At 32.4% G+C, this 18,812-nt stretch overlaps 3 protein-coding genes across 3 annotated transcripts; 2 read left to right on the forward strand and 1 right to left on the reverse strand.

The window, feature by feature from the left end:
- Positions 1–4,612: 4,612 nt before the first annotated feature.
- LOC123204045 (S-adenosylmethionine carrier 1, chloroplastic/mitochondrial) lies at positions 4,613–8,713 on the forward strand. The gene is made up of 9 exons (XM_044620584.1): positions 4,613–4,779; positions 5,262–5,377; positions 5,731–5,788; positions 6,070–6,219; positions 6,595–6,802; positions 7,191–7,236; positions 7,833–7,953; positions 8,061–8,133; positions 8,300–8,713. Exons 1-9 carry the CDS (start codon positions 4,725–4,727, stop codon positions 8,529–8,531), a joined length of 1,059 nt encoding a protein of 352 aa, XP_044476519.1. The 5' UTR covers positions 4,613–4,724; the 3' UTR covers positions 8,532–8,713.
- A 1,853-nt stretch (positions 8,714–10,566) lies between these two features.
- Positions 10,567–11,402, forward strand: LOC123204298 (DNAJ protein JJJ1 homolog). The gene is made up of 3 exons (XM_044620906.1): positions 10,567–10,794; positions 10,865–11,071; positions 11,175–11,402. Exons 1-3 carry the CDS (start codon positions 10,567–10,569, stop codon positions 11,400–11,402), a joined length of 663 nt encoding a protein of 220 aa, XP_044476841.1.
- Positions 11,403–14,107: 2,705 nt separating this feature from the next.
- LOC123204299 (probable leucine-rich repeat receptor-like protein kinase At1g35710) lies at positions 14,108–18,149 on the reverse strand. Its single transcript, XM_044620908.1, has 2 exons — positions 14,540–18,149; positions 14,108–14,443 (listed from the first exon to the last, which is right to left on the reverse strand). Exons 1-2 carry the CDS (start codon positions 18,147–18,149, stop codon positions 14,157–14,159), a joined length of 3,897 nt encoding a protein of 1,298 aa, XP_044476843.1. The 3' UTR covers positions 14,108–14,156.
- Positions 18,150–18,812: the final 663 nt, after the last annotated feature.

The raw sequence follows: 18,812 nt of genomic DNA on the forward strand, positions 1-18,812 counted from the left end.
CCACTGTTGCCAATCCCTCAAATTATGTCTGCCTCAATCTCAGGTGAATATTAAAAGTTCAATAAAACTATGTATACCCACTTTGGGTACACAAATATATACACATTTATATGTGTCATCATGTGATTGGATGATTTTGAATTAAGAATAAAACAATAACCAATCATATGATGACACGTATGAATGTGTATATATTTGTGTACCCAAAGTGGGTATACATAGTATTGCTCTTAAAAGTTAAAACAATAAAATTATATATATATATTTTTTATACACAATTGGATACACATAATATATCTTTATGTGATTAGATATTACTTTATCTTTATTACTCAATCACATGATAATACATTATTTGTGTATTCAATTATATATTCAAAAGTACGTACACATAGACCTAGCCACGGGTTGGTTTGGCCTGTGAACCTGACCAAAACTGACCCGAATAAAATCGGAACTGGAACCGATAAATCCGGAACTGGATTGAACCAAAACCCAAACCGAAACTTAGCGGTTCGGTTTCGGTTTACTTAATTTTGAACTATGAAACCACCGGTTCACACCCGATTTATGAACCGACATGTAAACCGGCGATTTACTGTGCTGAACAGAAAAATTTTGAATTTTTTTAAATTTATTAAAGAGCCAACGGTTCCTTGCGCAGGGAACCGTTGGCTTTGAAAAGAAAATTGTAGGGGACCAGAGCTTTTGCAGGGGACTGTTGGTCCCCTTGCAATTTTTAAAATCATATTTCACCCCCCCCCCCCCCCCTATTTTTTAATTTTTTTCAAAAAAATATTTTTTTATATATATACCCATTCAAATTTCAATCTCTCCACTCTCTCACTCAATCCTTCAAACTCTCATTCTCATTCTTTCAACTCTTAATACTCTTTCAATCTTTCAATTCAATCAAATTCTCTTAAATTTAATTAAATTCTTTCTTAATTTTCTATTAATTCCAATTTCTATTTTTTGTATACAATTCATAATTAATTATATAATTTATTTCTATAATTAATTTTATTTATTATTTTATTATTATCTTTCATAATTAATCATATAATTTATTTATATAATTAATTTTATTTATTATCAAAAAATGATAAGTAGTGGAAATTCTTCCTGTAATATGAGATTTGGTCAATATTCACATATATCAAATGTGAATGAAAATCAATTTATAGACGATTTTTCAACACAGGAAAGTGAAAGCCAATATGTAGAGGTGGAGCAACATCGACAACAGATGGAGATGAAACAACACTCTAAAAAAATTTCTACATTCGATATTTTCAATATTCATTTCAAGAAAATACAAAAGAAAGATGGTAATTTCGATGTTGTTTGCAATTATTGTAGACAAATTTATAAATTCAAACAAGGAGATAGAACAACAATTATTGTAGATATGCAAAGGTAAGAGAACTACGTAGGTTTTGATTCTTCTAAACCCCAAAAAAATACGTAGGAAGTTTAATTGAAAAATTAAGTCCAAGTCTTTCTTTTAATTTTCAATTATTGTAATTAATAATTTAAAAATTAAATCAAGATCATGTATTAGAATTGCCGGTTCAATGTCGGTTTCAAATTGGAACCATTGGTTCCAAACCGTGAACGAACCGTTCTATTACAGTTTCGATTCAGAGTCCTTAATTTTTCGAACCGTGAACTGCTGGTTCATGAACCGTGGCCAGGACTATGTACACATAACATAACATTACTCATAATAAAATGCATAAATAATAATTCTCTAGTAAAATTATATGCACTTAAAAGGAATACTGATCTGTGTATCAATGAAGATGTGTCATTATATGATTAAATGATTTTAAATAAAAAATAATAAAATATATAATCACATAATGACATATTGGTATTCATCATAAATACACATTATATTATTCATAATTGTCTTACCTTCCTCTTCCTATGTATACTAGAGGGCATTTTTTGTAAGAGTAATATTATGTGCATAACTTTTGTGCATAAATAATGATCTGTCACCATGTAATTTGATAATTAAAAATTAAAAATAAATCAATACTCAATCATAAGATGAAACGTCATTATTTATATATAAAATTATATATATAGTTTTATAGTTTTTTTAATAATAAAAGGGCCTTTACAAAAACTCTTTATAAAGTTATCCACACAAAATTAAGAGATACTATTCTTGCATTGACATATCATTCACTAGTAATGTGTATTTATTAAATCGATTTTTTTAATTTATATTATGGCCCTTCATTTTCGTAGAAAATATTTTTGCATGAGTAAAGGTATTGATGCATATTTTGATATATAATTTAGATATATAAATGATATATTATTATATGATTAAATATTATTTTGTTATTTAATTTAAAATTATTTAATTATATAATAATACTTTATTTATGTATCTAAATTATATATTAAAAATATATGCTGATTTTGTATATGGTTTTTATATGTAAAATATTATCCTAAAAAGTAAAATATATGATTTATACATAAATTATCAAATCATATGGAGAAAAGAAAATAACTTACATATTTTATTAATATGATCATCATGTCAAAAAAAAAAAATTAAAGCACTTTACTCTATAAGTAATACTATGTATATTTATTTTAAGTACACAAATATATATATATTTACATATGTCATCATATGATACGGTGCAGTTTTATCCTTGATTTAAAATTATCTAATCATATGATGATATAAATAAGTATGTATATATTTATATACCCAAAATAGATACATATAGTTTTATTGTTTTCCTATTACTTAAATAGGTTGGATTATGTGAATTAATTTTTCACTATAAAATTTTAAACAATTTAATTATTTTCTACTTAATGCAATCTAATAGTGAAAAGAATTGTTAAATGAATTGGTATTGAAATACATGCAACTATGTACACTTTGTGATGATTACCCATTTGAGTATTAACGATAGGGATCGATTCGAGCTAGAGCCAATGTTTTCGAGCTCGAGTTTAATTGTCAAAGTTTATAAATTAAAATTTTGGATACAAAACGACGTCGTTTTGACTAATATATATTAAAACGACATCGTTTTAATAACGAATACTTGAATTCGAAGCGAGCCAAGCCAAACTCGAGTCGAGTTCAAGCTCAAGCATAATGAGCTCGAGCTATATTATTCTTAAGTCAAGTCGAGCTTGAGCTCAGTTCAGTTCGAATCTAGCCCTAATTAACGATGGCGTATTGTTAAAGTAATTAGATGATTTTAAATTAAAAATTAAATAATACTCAATCATATGATAATAAATTATCATTGATACTTAAATTAATATGCATTATAAGTGCATAGAACATATATGCAAATATTGACAATGACATAACTATTCCTTCAATTTAGAATTTCAGGGATTATGTTTATCGGGCAAGAGAAAAAGGACGATGTTTTCACTCTAATTTTTTGGAAATATTATCGTTTGTTTAACATTTTAATATAAATAATCTAACATCATTTTAATAAATAAATTGAGTGGTTCACAAACCACTCGATCTTACTATGCTCCAGCTTGGGTTCAAGCTCGAGTTTGAGCTCGCGAAATATCAACAAAGTTTAAGGTTGCACAAGCCAAGTTGGCTAATGAGCTTGAGCCATCTTGGCTTAAATCCGAGGCTTAGTAGAAATATATTTTTAGGTCATCTTTAAGTGTGTATTTGGTTCAAACAATATTTTTTTATTAAAACTGAAAAAAATATCATAGTGATAAATTACTTGAAAAATTATTGATTATAAAGATTATCTATCTTGATAGTTATAAGTAATTTTTTGTAATTAAAAATTACTCAAATCAAATGCACGGTACACAAATTAATATTGATATTGTGTTTAGGTAAATTGGTTAGTATAAAATATTATTGTGTTTGATTTGTAGTAATAAAAAAATATTAAAATATTATTTAAACTAAATTTATTAAATAATGGTAAAATTATAATAAAAATAAAATTACTTATAATATTTTAATACTTAAAGGGGTTATTTGGTTCCCGGTCAATAAAAATTAACTTAACACTTTATCTTTTATTATATATATTATTTTATTTGGTTTGTCAATAATAAAAAAAATACAGTAATATTCTATTACTGATAGTAATGTGATAGGTAATATAAGTAATAATCTTATTATCACCTTCACCGTAGTTATTAAAAAATTTTCAATATAAGCTTGATTTTATTATAATTATATTTTTTAAAAATAATAACCTCATTTTCAATTAATATAAATTTAAAAATAATTATAATTAAGTGTATTTAAGTAAAATAATTTATTAGTATTTTGATTATTCAATAATTATTTATACTCAATAATATTTTAATTAATGTATCTTTAAAATAATTTTTTAATTTTGATAATAAAATATTATCTAAATCAAATTTTTAAAAATATTATCTAAATAAAATATTTTAAAAATATTATAATAACTATATTATTTATATATTAATTATCATTTTAATTTAATAATCATATTTTTAATTATTCGATAAATTAAATATTTTAATATCACAAATAAAAGATGAATTACTGTAATACGAAAAAGAGGAGCCTAAAATTGTAGTTCACCCTGTCCTAATTTAAAAAATTTATCAATGGCTGCTGTGTCTCAACAACTAGCCGCCTTTTCATTCTTGACAAGCGCGCCTTCTTTAAACCCTAAACCTCTCACACCTCCATCAACCTGCCTGCATCTTCAATGCCCCCAGCTTCCTCTCAAATGGAACCTACTTCATCTTCTAATCAATTCTTCGGTATGTTTTTCTTTTTCCAGTTTAAGTGGCTATGGTTCAAGAAAGAGAACAAACTATGAATTTTAATTATTGGTGTACTTCATTTTCTTTCTTTTTTTTTTTTTTGTTTCTTTTGGTTGCATCTAGAATGGTTCAAAAGCTTTTTTAATTAGTGAAGGAGTGTTTTCGTTAAGATTTTAAGTGTTTGGTTGAAGTGATTTTGAGATTAAAAGGGAAAACGAATGGCAGGAGGGCTTACTATTTTGACTCTGAAGCAACTATATTGGTTTCAATTCTGCTACTAGTTTGAAGTGATAGACTTTGTGCTGGAAATGATGTGGTGCTGATATTGTGTTTTTTTTTTTGTTATTTTTCCTTCTGGCTTCCAAATCTCATATTTAATCACCTTTCAGTATCTTTTCATGTTATATAATCTATACTGTAGATTCAAATCCATTGTGAGCTGAAAGAATTTTCGTTATTGATTCATGTTGTGGGCGTAGTGTGGAGAGAGTTCTTGTGGGGAGCTCTTGCTGGGGCTTTTGGGGAAGGAATGATGCATCCAGTTGACACTGTAAAGACACGAATTCAAAGTCAAGCAATTCTCAGTGGAAGTCAGGTATCAGCTTTTAGTAATTTGGCTGCATGATATTGCCCTCTGAATATGTGGTGGAAAACAAAAAACATCACGTTTGTGCTTAGCTTAGAAAAACGGCAATTTTATCTCACATTTAGAAGGATAATGCAGTGAAAATGTTAAGTTAGACTCGATCAAGATGTTAATCTGATAGGCAATTGTCCTGCACTATCTAAGCTCTAATAAGCTTTAATCTTAGGGATATTTCACCTGAAAGAGTTAGAAGTTTACTCAAAAGGTGTCTAGAATCATACCGGTAATTCTTACCAAAGCTCTTCTTTACAATCTAACTTTTGATTCTTGTTGCCTTTTGCCATTTGTTTCATCACTTTCAGAACCAAAAGAGCATATTGCAGATGGTTAGAGCAGTTTGGGTTGCTGATGGACTACAAGGTAAAGAATTATCAATCTGTTATATTTCAGGTGATGATCATTGGTCCAGTTTTAATCTCTTACCGACCTCAAGTCTTCTGTATGACAAGTTGCATATATTATATGTTTTCTTTGAACTTTCTCACGATATGGGTATATTCTGATATTTGATTCTTCATTTACTTTTATCATTTGATTTTGAAAATTTTATACTGCTAATCATATTTTTTACTTTAAATTGTGGAATTTTTTTTGCTTATTGATGCAATCCATCATTTTGGCTGGATTGATCATCCTTGTAGGCTTTTATAGAGGTGTAGCTCCTGGGGTTACCGGATCTCTAGCCACCGGAGCAACATATTTTGGTTTCATAGAGTCCACCAAAAAGTGGATTGAAGAAACACATCCCAGTCTTGGGGGCCACTGGGCACATTTCATTTCTGGAGCTGTTGGTAAGTCGTGGAGCTACCTAGACAAATTCATCATAGTGCCATTTAAATTTCTTGTAAAGATTCTATGCACACAGTGGACCGGAACAAATTGTTAAATGATTTATAATCAATAATATAATTCCAGTGATCTGAGGACTGGGATTTATTGATGTGTCTATGGTTGCGAGTGACAATCATGCAGAAATTTTATATTATTGATAAAAATAGGAATTTATACTTATCAGTATGCAGTGACTGATTTATAGTTGTTTTGTTGTTACAAGAAAGAAGGCCATCTTGTGTTAATGATTAGAGATTTAATAATTGTGAACTTGTCATTTGTATGTGATAAAATACTCAATTTTTTTTATCAATCTTGTTCTTTTTGTTTTTCAGGAGATACTCTTGGTTCTTTTGTATATGTCCCATGCGAAGTTATGAAGCAGCGCATGCAGGTTCAAGGCTCAAAAACATCTTGGAATTCCATTGTTGGGAAAGACACCCCTGTGAAATCTGGTGTGGCAATGTATGGTTATTACACTGGAATGTTTCAAGCTGGTTGCTCAATATGGAGGGAGCAGGGGCTAAGTGGACTATATACTGGGTAAGTGTCGAAACAGTCCCATTGTCTCATTAGATTCTTTGAATGGTGTAATTTTTTGACAGATGGTTTACTGAAATTAGACTGTGTTATTACTCTTTGCATGCTGGAGACTGAGTAGTTTTTTCTTTTTGTGTTTAGATGTTTAATGCTGTACAGCTAACAGCTTTTAAAATTAGAACTTACTATTGTTAATTTTATCTAAATTCCATTGTTTTGTGCTGTAATATAGCTAATGAACATATGAAACTTCTAAAAAATGATTTGCCCAGTTTGCTGCTTAACCTTTTTGGCATGTATAGGCCGCTTTTTAAAAGGTTTCTCAAGGGTTATTGACCTGCTTTTAGGTGGGGACTGGCTGATTGTTACTTTCTTCTTATCGTTGTGGCAGATACTGGTCTACACTTGCAAGGGATGTTCCATTTGCTGGTCTCATGGTACGTGCATTTTTTACTTAGTACTCTGGTATTTTGAAGATTAATATCAGTAGTTTATTTTAATAATAACTCCTGCTTTTCCATAAGATAAAGAAAGAGGGATAGGCTGTGATGCAAGTTGATAAGTTGTGGATGCATAAAACGAGAGTGGATTGTTATAAACTTTTCTTTGTGAAACATGCATATAATAGAATATGTTTATAACATGACCTCTGTTCTATGTATGATAATTCGTGAGATTGAATTTTTCTTCCCCAACATGGCTCCAGATTTGATGTCACGGTTGTTACATATACCTCTATTGGAATTTCTGGAGTAACTAATCTTTCTACCATACATCCCCTGCTCAAATATCAAAGGAGCAATCATCATTTGGAGACTTTGTTTCTAGCATCTCTGTGCTAACTCTCTCTCACATTTTTGCTGTATTCTCATAATGGGTGTATGACAATGGTCACTATCAGTGGATTTCTTTTCTTTTAATTGTTTTAACTTCCACTAGGAAAGTTCTCACATGCCAATTAAATAAATCTATGCTTTGATATCCACATATTGAATTAAAGATGTTGACTACCTATGCTGTTTACACCTTGCAGGTTATGTTCTATGAAGCCCTGAAAGGTATGACAGAATATGGGAAGCAAAGATGGATACCCAATTCAGATCACTACGTGAATAGTTCTTTTGAAGGACTTGTATTGGGAGGATTAGCTGGTGGTATGTGTCTTTCTTCTGCTTAATCCTAAATTCAATCCTTCTAAATTGTTTCTTCTGACTTCATGATAAGTGCTGCCTCCCGCTTGTTCATTGATTAAATTGTGCAGGTTTTGCTGCATATCTTACCACCCCCTTGGATGTCATCAAAACAAGAATGCAAGTACAGGGATCAACTGTAAGGTATCATTTTCTTCTAGCATCTAGTTTTAAGGAGATGCATTTGTCAATAGACTTTTTCAAACTTGGCTTTGAAATAGATTCTCGGTAGAGTATCAACTGCAGGTCGAATGTCAAAACTAGAAATTATCGTGAGACTAACATTTCTAATATTATTGGAAACTCATAGTTACAAGGGCTGGTTGGATGCGGTTCATAGGATCTGGATGATAGAAGGCGCCAAGGGAATGTTCAGAGGAAGCATCCCAAGGATCACTTGGTATATTCCGGCCTCTGCCCTCACCTTCATGGCTGTTGAGTTCCTCAGAGACCATTTTAACGGAAAATTAGATAATGATTTTACTGAAGAAGTTGCAAGCTTGTCCATAGAGAAAAAAGAATCCATACGAGAAGTGGCATAGTATAAATCTCAATATTGATCCAAATTGTATATCTTCTCAGGAACCCAATTAATGAACTAAGAGAACATTAATTGATCCATTTAAATTGAGTAATTTCCCATCTCTTATTTTGTTCATTATGGTGTAACTCCTATGGCACAAAATTGTTTGATTACACTGTTAATTGATCACCTTTTAATTAATTTATTGAGTTTATTAGGGCTCCTTTCTTCTTTTTTTTTTTAAACAATATTATACGTATTAATTTTAGATACATAAATATATACATACTCATTTGTGTTATTATATTATTGAGTATTGTTTTTTCTTAATTCAAAATCACTTAATCACACAATGATAAATATAATGATAAATATAAGTGTGTATATATTTGTGTATTTAAAATAAATATAAATAGTTTTATTGTTTTTTTTTCTTTTATCTTTTTTTTTTTTGGATTAACATGGAACATTAGTATATGGATGATTAAAAAAAAGAAAAACATACAAGGGTGGACTAGTGCCTACTATATAGAGCTTTACCAAAAACTCAAAAATCTTGTACTTATGAACACAAAAAAGTAGTGAGACTGATTTCAAAGTTAACAAACTAAGTCAATCACCAGTTGTTTCTTTCATTATTTCGACACATAACACATCGGGAGAAAGGTTTACTTTTAAATAATTTTAGATAAGTTTTTCTCGAACAACATAGGTGAAAATATGCAATTCGACCAAAATCAAACCTAAGATAATACAATTTGACCAGATTGCATTTAGGATTACATTTAACCAATACGATTCCAGTTATTTAGAATAGTGGTAGATTCAATATTTGACTTTATTTTCTATTAAATATAAGAATATAAGTGGTTAATTCTCAAATTACTAAAGGAAAAAAAAAAACTTTATAATATATATTTTATAAATGGGAAAAGGACTATGTCCCACCCAAATTTTACCCTAATCTCAAAATTATACCTACGGTAGTTGAAAAACTCAAACATCTATCTATGGACTAACTGTTGTCCAAATTTTCAGTTAAGGACAAGAGTAAAATCCTTATTATATCTATAAACCTTAAAACCTTAAAATTTATATTGTTTTCCCCCAGATTTTAAAAACTAACACTTTAACCCATTCTCAAAGTTCGAAAAGTTTAGATTTCACCTTTAGGGTTTGCTTCCTTCTTTAGCCACCATTATTTTGACCGATGACTAGTGCTTTTCACCTATCTTCTAGATTCGACTACAAAAGAAGATGAAAGACAATCGTCTAAACACAACGATGAAGGACGACAAAGTGTCGTCCTTTGTTGTTTGGAAGACTCGACTAAGGATGATCCTTCATCGTCCTTTGTTGTATTGTCTAGAAGTGATGATGAAGGATGACGAAGCGTCATCTTTAGTCAAGTCTTCCAGTTTTGGACGATATTTTGTCCAGATCTAAACGACAAAGGGTCATCTTTCATCAGAAAAGACCTTTGTTTCTTCCTAATCGTTAATCGGTTCCTTAAGCCACTGAAGATGAAACTTGAAAAGGGAGAAAAGTGAAATTTTTAAAGTTTAAACATAAGGGTAAATGTGAGTTTTCTAAACTAAGGGGGGGATGATATATATTTTTTAAGTTTTATGATTTATAAGTAAAACAATGATTTTACCTCAACTTCTAATTGAAAATTTTTATACAATAATTAGTCTATGAGTGAGTGTTTATATTTTTCATCTGCCGTAGTTATAATTTTGAGATTAAGCTAAAATTTAGATGGTTTTCCCTTTATAAATTGATAAATCTACCCTTTTGATAGATACAAAACTAACTTCTGAATTTTCAATGATGGGAGGAAAATTATATTTCTCAAACGAGCTGGGTGGAAAAAAAACTTTATTGAAATTAAAGTTATTTGGGTTCTTTATTGTTCCTCGCCAGCTCAGCAATACATTGCCCTATAAATTCCCATTGGTTTGCAAGGCTTCCGTAAAATAATTTTTTAAATATAAATTCAGCATCTAAGCTCATCGCCATCGGCCTCCCAAAATTCTTACTTAAAATAATCAATGGCGTCTTTAAAACGACGCCTATACGAGGTGCTCAGCCTCACCGTCAACGCCTCGCCGGAAGAAATTCGCTCCGCTTACAAGAAACTAGCCCTCCAACGTCACCCAGGCAAACTCCTCCAATCCGGCTTAACTCATGACCAAGCCACCGCTGAGTTCCAAGAACTCAACGACGCCTACGGTGTTCTCTCTGACCAGAAACAGCGCGCCTGGTATGATTCTCACCGCGTACAGATTCTTTTATCCGACTTTGATTCGTTCTTTAACTGCGTCCCGTTCTTCGCTTCAATTTCTCTAGCCCCGCCTTTCTGCCTTTTTCGGATATTCGGATTCTGGTAACCGATTTTACAAAGACTCTTATTTTGTTGACAAGATTCCCGTGCTTTTCTTCAATTTCTCTAGTAGCCCCGCGTTTCTGGCCTTTTCTGGATATTCGGATTCTGGTAACCGATTTTACAAAGGCTCTTATTTTGTTGACAAGATTCAGAAGTATGAACTCGATTTCGTAAGGAAATTAGGGTTGGGGTTAGAAACGGTGCGGGAGGCACCGAGAATGGGGAATTTATAGAGTTGGGTGAAGTGAGAGAGTTTTATAAATACTGGGGCAGGTTCAGTACTGTGGTGGACTTCCTTTGGAGAGGGAGGAGTTGAAACGAGCGTATAATGACAGGATGAGAAAATTGGCGAAGTTAGTGAGAAAGAAAGATAAAAGAGTGATTGACTGGCTGCGGATGGTAAATGAGCATAGGAAGAAGATTGAGTTTTGGAGATCGAGAAGTATTTCTGTGAGATATGTGGAGAAAAATTTCAGAGGGAGAAGCGTGAGCAATGGGTGATGTGATGCCATTTCATTATTTGGGGTTTAGTGGCACGCGCTTCCTCCATTGCTCACGTTTCTCCCTCTAGAACTTCTCTCCGTATACCTCACAGAAATACTCCTTCCTCTTCTTTTCCATCTCCAATTCTTCCATGTCTCTTTTCACTCACTCAATCCTCTCTTCATTCGCAGTAAATCAATCACTCTCTTATCTCTCTTTTTTACGAACTCTGCCATTTTTCTTACCCTATCATTATACTCTTCTTTCAACTCCTCCTTTCCGACGCTGTCTTGCCCTCCAAGCACTTGAAGTCCATCACCGTACTGCCCCAGTATTTATAAAACTCCCTGGCTTCCTTCATTGGACTTTGTAAATTCCCTGTTCTTGGCGCCTTCCGCATTGTATCCAATCCTATCCCTATTTTCTTAATGAAATTGATTTCATTCTTATGAATCTTGTCAAAAAAAACAGAGTACACTTTGTAAAATCCGTTACCAGAATATGAATATTCGGAAAAGGCAGAAAAGCAGGGCTAAAGAAATGGAAGAATAGATTGGGGACAGAGTTAAAGAACAAATCAAGGTCGAAGAAAAGAATCTGTGTTCGGTGAGAAGCATACCATGCACGTTGTTTAGGATCGGAGAGAACACTATAGGCATGGTTGAGTTCTTGGAGCTGAGCTGTACACCTCATTATGGCTATAATGTTATACTGTAGACTATTGGGCCCTACTATGAACGATGTAGGAAGAAAATCTCACATATGCCTTCTTATAATGAGCCTCATGACTAAAATCATGAACTGACATATATGCATCTTGAGCCACTAACTCAACCTAAGTTCGTAATACCTATCACCATAACTTGTCCCTCATGCCTTATAATTACTTTATCAACATCTTTGGTACTACTGCATATCCTATATGTCCGTTGTAATAGCTTAAGGTACAATAAGGGCATTTTAGTCTTTTTCTTAATTTACATTTGAATGCATGTTGGAAACAATTAAATACAAGAATGAGTTGTCATTTGGCTTGATGAATGACTGCATATGAAGAAAGCATACCCGCTACTATAAAGGATTGTGTCACACCCGTGGGTTGGTCGGGTTGTGGTTGGGCTTGAAAACAAAGCCTATGGATTGACCCGATATAGCTCACTACTATAGCAGGCCAAAAAAAATTCAAATTAGATGTAGAACGATAGGGTCTCGTTTTGCATCCAAACAATAACAACTGAAAACATTGAAGCGCTAATCATAATTGTGCTGGCAACCCCAAGACCACTGACATTCTTTTTTAACATATACTAGTTTGGGTGACACCCATCGTCTTTACCATTATATTAATTAATATTGTAAACAAATACTACACCATTGAAGAGGATAACAATAAATTGCCTTTACTGGATCTTGATCAGTTGACAAGTCTACTTTAAGTAATTTAAGGGATTTAGCATTAGAAATATGAAAAACATCACAATCTTTAGAAATGTGCAAGTATATGTTCAGGTACGTTGGAGCATCCGATCAACCCTTTACTAATGCTAAGGATGATGGAAAACATTGTTTAACTAATATTTAAAAAAAAAATCTTAGGTCTACACTTAGATTTGACATGGTTAGAAATTATAAATTGTTGAAATAAACAATTATGAAAGAATTACTCATTTTTAATGGTGTTATTCCTATTTTTCTGATTTATGGATAACTTTGTAGTCAATATATATGATACCTTTGTGTAATTATCCATTCTATTAATTCTAATTGATAGTTATGCAAAAAAATTATTGCATTTAGGATAATAAAATATTCTCATTCTGGTGTTACAAATGATCAAACATTAAAATACATTTTTAATGAATATAAAATAAATAACTTTATTTTTATAATTACATTTGACAACGCTTAAACGAATAATAGAGTAATTAAGTTAATGATGAATCATTTAAATATACCATTTGATAGCAAATTATTTCATATTAAGTATGTATGCTATATTAAGAATTTAATAGTACGAGATAATTTTAGTTTAACAAAAAGTCACATAAAAATAATTAAACACGTCATCATTTGCATTTGATCATCTCCAATATATATACAAGCATGGCATCATTGTATAGACAAATGGGTTTAAGATGTAAAAAATTATAAACTGATGTTAAAAGACTCAAAACTAGGTGGAATTATAGGTATCTTATGTTGAAATCATGTGAAGTATATGAAACAACTATAACACAATTTTTTATTACATGACTAAAAGATCCCTAAAATCTTTTTTTTTTTTTGTATTGAGTATGATAGAGACATGGTCAGTGCTCCAATAAATATGTTAGAGCCCCTTAAAATGGTCATTGATCAATAATGTTCAGGTGTTTATTATCCCATTGTCTACCTAACTTTATAAGTATCAAATATATCTATGTGAGGAATCGGTCGGTGTATCACACAAAAATTTTCCTGCTTTAAAACAAAATTCATTGTGTACAAAATCAAGTAGAAAGTGCTGTGATATTTTCAAGTCAGTGAAACAATAGATCAAACATTTAAGTCTGACAAGTACTTCAATCTCAATAGCTGAAAGTGCTGTGATGTTTTCAAGTTTTAGAACTCTTATTTTACATAAAGCTTTATCTAATACATAAAAGTCACAAGGGAAAAAGCCATGCCTAAGAAACTAGATGCAAGCAATGAACTAGAATAACATAATGACACATTATTTTTATTCTATTGTAGAAGACATTCTACTAAGTATTAATAATGATATGTTGTAGTTCAAAACATACGAGAAACCGCGTCCATGGTTGGCCTGTATTTTGGGTTGTCACCCAAGCAATCAATTGCTAGCTTTATGACTACCATTAGGTGATCTTGAACAGCAGGCGAAGGAAGTGGAAGACGTGGATCCGAAATATTGTTCAACAACATGTTCTCCCAAGTGAAAGAAGAGGATAGAGAAGGAATGATATCGCCAGGATGATTTCCTTTTATCACTTCTAATGCTAACACTCCAAAGCTATATACATCGCATTTCTCAGTTACTTTCGTCGTGTAAGCCAGTTCTGCAAAGTGAAAGACAAATCATGAGAACATATGTCGTAACTATTCCTTATGTATGTAATTAATGAATTAGACAATAGAAAATGAATTATATATACCTGGTGCAATGTATCCATATGTGCCTGCAAGTTGTGTCCAATTGGATGAGTCTGGCTTGAGAAATTTTGCAATTCCAAAGTCTGAAACATGAGCTTCATATTCTGAATCTAACAACACATTTTTGGTTGATATGTCTCGATGGACTATTGGTAGGGAGCAACCATCGTGGAGGTACGACAAGGCTTTAGCCACACCTTTTAAGATATTTACTCTTTTACCCCAATCCAATTCTTTTGCTGTAGCTTCATTATTCAAGAATGTAACCAAGCTACCTTTTTCAAGATACTCATAAACTAAAAGAAAGTGTTGAGAATGTACACAAAAACCAAAAAATTTTACAATATTTCGATGTCGTATCTCCGTTAATGCCCTTATTTCATTCAAAAACTCTTTTTGGTCATCTACCTCATCAAGATGAAATGAGTGAAATTTCTTTATTGCAAAAATAACCCCTGATAGAACTTGTGCTCTGTAAACACTGCCAGACCCACCACTCCCGATGCAATACTTGGCATCAAAATTCTCTGTTGCACTTACAATTTCTTCAAACATTGTTTTTCCATCAAAATTTAATACCGAAAGAAATTTATCCTTATTCAACTGTCTATGTTCTTTCGGTAACTCTTGTTTCTTTCTCTGAAAACAAAAGAACATTATTGTCACAACAATTAGAAGAGCAAGTGCTCCCAATGTAACAAAGGAAATTACCAACCTCTTTCCTAGGACGTGCTTTTGTGAAGTGAGACTGTTATTGCAAGGTGTCAATCCAATAACATTGCCACACAATCCTTTATTCCCTTGTAATGCTTCAATTGGAGCATCTCGAAATGCTTTATTGTTAGGAATTGGACCATGTAACCCATTATAAGATATGTCAATGCGTGACAATCCATGCATATCTTCAAAACAACTTGGGATGAAACCAGAAAGGTTATTGCAGGAAAGATTTAGATATTCTAAACTCTCCATTTTACAAATCTGAGACGGTATCTCTCCTTCGAGTGAATTGTGACTCAAGTCTAGTTCCGAGAGTTGAATCAAATCACCCAATTGAAATGGAATTTCGAGACTAAACTGATTGTTTCTCAAATTCAAGTAGTGCAATCTTGACAGGTTCCCTAATTCCCCTGGGATTGACTTGCCTAATCTATTTATGGACAAGTCAAGGTATTCAAGTTCTGTGAGTAGACCAACTTCACTAGGTATACCTCCAGAAAGTTGATTCCCCGTTAAAACGAGCTTGTTAAGAGAAGTCAACTTTGTAAGTTCCTTTGGAATCTCTCCAATTAAATGATTTGAAGAAAGGTCAAGTTCATGTAATTTGATCGAATTTTGAATTTGTGGCACAATACTCCCAGTAATATTGTTTCCAGAGACATTTAAAGTACCTAAGCGAGAGCACCTTCCCCAAGTAGATGAGATTTCACCATAAAATTTGTTGTGACTAAGATCTATGAAAGTAAGATTTGGATAGACACCAAAATCTTCAGAAATGTTTCCAATAAATTGGTTCTTTTCGAGGCGAACTCTAATTAAGCTTTTGCAATCCCTCAAATCTTGGAGGATATGACCAAGCAAATTGTTCTCACCAACAGAAAAGTGGGTAAGTGATCCACTTTGACAAATGTAACGAGGAAGATAACCAGTAAAGTGATTATAAGCCAACTCTAGTACAACCAACTTAAAGAGATTTCCAACTTCATATGGAATGATTCCAGAAAGGTTATTGGTATGAAGATATAAAAATTTCAAATTACTCAAGTTTCCAATGGAGTGAGGAATAAGACCACTCAGTTGGTTTGTACTCAAAACTAGATCTGAAATGAACTTTAAGTTGCCTATTGCCTCAGGAATGGTGCCAGAGAGGTTGTTGCTATGAAGGTATAAAACTTTCAAATTGCTCAAGTTTCCAATGGAATGAGGAATATGACCACTCAGTTGATTTGTACTCAACTCTAGATCTGAAATGAACTTTAAGTTGCCTATTGCCTCAGGAATGGTGCCAGAGAGGTTGTTTCTATGAAGGTATAAAACTTTCAAATTGCTCAAGTTTCCAATGGAATGAGGAATAGGACCACTCAGTTGATTTGTACTCAACTCTAGATCTGAAATGAACTTTAAGTTGCCTATTGCCTCAGGAATGGTGCCAGAAAGGTTGTTGCTGTGAAAAAATAAAACTTTCAAATTGCTCAGGTTTCCAATGGAATGAGGAATAGACCCACTCAATTGATTGATATTCAATGCTAGATCTGAAATGAACTTTAAGTTGCCTATTACCTTAGGAATGGTGCCATAGAGGTTGTTGCTATGAAGGTATAAAACTTTCAAATTGGTCAGGTTTCCAATGGAATGAGGAATAAGACCACTCAGTTGATTTATACTCAACGCTAGATCTGAAATGAACTTTAAGTTGCCTATTGCCTCAGGAATGGTGCCAGAGAGGTTGTTGCTATGAAGGTATAAAACTTTCAAATTGCTCAAGTTTCCAATGGAATGAGGAATAGGACCACTCAGTTGATTTGTACTCAACTCTAGATCTGAAATGAACTTTAAGTTGCCTATTGCCTCAGGAATGGTGCCAGAGAGGTTGTTGCTATGAAGGTATAAAACTTTCAAATTGCTCAAGTTTCCAATAGAATGAGGAATAAGACCACTCAGTTGATTTGCACTCAACTCTAGATCTGAAATGAACTTTAAGTTGCCTATTGCCTCAGGAATGGTGCCAGAGAGGTTGTTGCTATGAAGGTCTAAAACTTTCAAATTGCTCAAGTTTCCAATGGAATGAGGAATAAGACCACTCAGTTGATTTGTACTCAACTCTAGATCTGAAATGAACTTTAAGTTGCCTATTGCCTCAAGAATGGTGCCAGAAAGGTTGTTGCTATCAAGGTATAAAACTTTCAAATTGGTTAGGTTTCCAATGGAATAAGGAATAGGACCACTCAGTTGGTTTTCACTTAAATCTAGTTTCGAAATAAACTTCAAGTTGCCTATTTCCTCAGGAATGACACCAGAAAGGTTGTTGGTGTCGAGGTATAAAGCTTTTAAGTTACTCAGGTTTCCAATGGAAGGAGGGATAGAGTCACTCAATTGATTTTCTCCCAAAACTAAATCTGTTAGGGAGTTCAAGTTGCCTATTTCTTTAGGAATGGAGCCAGATAACTTATTAAATTGGAGGTAAAGGACCTCCATATTTTTTAGGTGACTGATTTGAGGAGGGATGACACCAAAAAGCTCATTCATGCTTAGATCAAGTTGTACAAGATTGGGAAATAATGAGAAAGATAGTTCATGAAGTGTACCTTTTAGACTTGCACTGGTCAAGTTAATACTTGTGATACTTCCAACACGATTGCAAGAGATTCCAAACCAAGTACATGGACTCATCTTGGTTTTGAGGTGGGTAGAAGTGTTTGTGGCATTGACAGAAGAAAGAGTCCATGATGACAGAAGAGAATTTTTGTGGTTTTGAAGGCTGGCTTTCCATTTGAGAAGAGCTAGTGCTTCTTGAGTAGAATTAGAAGCAACATCAGGTGAAGAATGAGACATAACAACAAACAAGAGCAGGAAAACAAGTGAAAAAACTCCCTGCAAAGCTGACAACCCCATTGTTTCTGAAATTATGTAATGCATATGATAATTTGGTAACATAGATATATATAAGCAACTCATAATGCATTCTTTAATGCTTGAAAAGTTTTCCCCTCTAATTTCCTGCTGACTAAATAAAAATTTCTACAACCTCTTGATGTGGATATCAAGTGATGTTTCTTGTCCTCTGCTGGCAATCACAAATGCATATAAGGTCAAACATATTTGACTTGACTTAAAAGTGTCTTTGTCAATTGTCTTGCATTTATTCATATTTGGAACGAATTGGAATGTAGAAGTTCACATAGAAAGATGGCACCTTAGCCGGCCTCTAAAGGGGAAGTGGTCCCCTGCACTGCCCACGTGATCCACGACAGTGGAAGGGCCTAGGGGTGTTTTTGAGACTTTAACATGGAAGAATTTAGTTTGCCATCTCTCCTTTCTAACAACCAATAATAACTGCAAGTTGGAGTTATAAATATTACAATTTAATTAATAATGATTTTATTTCGAAAAAATAAAATATGGTTGGATCAATTGGGGTGTTTTAAATAATTTTATTTCCAAAATAAAAAATTACATTAAAAATAAAATTCAATTAACCAACCCTTTGGATTGTTTTATTTGGCAAAAGACTTTTATTCAATATTTTTAAACTTCAACTGAATTATTTGGTTGGAT

The sequence above is a fragment of the Mangifera indica genome, chromosome 20 (assembly GCF_011075055.1).
Source record: "Mangifera indica cultivar Alphonso chromosome 20, CATAS_Mindica_2.1, whole genome shotgun sequence".
Taxonomy (NCBI): domain Eukaryota; kingdom Viridiplantae; phylum Streptophyta; class Magnoliopsida; order Sapindales; family Anacardiaceae; genus Mangifera; species Mangifera indica.

Coding starts and splice junctions, on each gene's coding strand:
- LOC123204045 (XM_044620584.1), top strand. CDS start 4,725: ATGCCCCCAGCTTCCTCTCAAATGGAACCTACTTCATCTTCTAATCAA. Junction 5,789..6,069: donor GGTTGCTGATGGACTACAAG/GTAAAGAATTAT, acceptor TCATCCTTGTAG/GCTTTTATAGAGGTGTAGCT. Junction 6,220..6,594: donor TTTCATTTCTGGAGCTGTTG/GTAAGTCGTGGA, acceptor TTTGTTTTTCAG/GAGATACTCTTGGTTCTTTT.
- LOC123204298 (XM_044620906.1), top strand. CDS start 10,567: ATGGCGTCTTTAAAACGACGCCTATACGAGGTGCTCAGCCTCACCGTC. Junction 10,795..10,864: donor CCTGGTATGATTCTCACCGC/GTACAGATTCTT, acceptor CAATTTCTCTAG/CCCCGCCTTTCTGCCTTTTT. Junction 11,072..11,174: donor AGAAGTATGAACTCGATTTC/GTAAGGAAATTA, acceptor ATACTGGGGCAG/GTTCAGTACTGTGGTGGACT.
- LOC123204299 (XM_044620908.1), bottom strand. CDS start 18,149: ATGGGGTTGTCAGCTTTGCAGGGAGTTTTTTCACTTGTTTTCCTGCTC. Junction 14,444..14,539: donor ATATGGATACATTGCACCAG/GTATATATAATT, acceptor TTCACTTTGCAG/AACTGGCTTACACGACGAAA.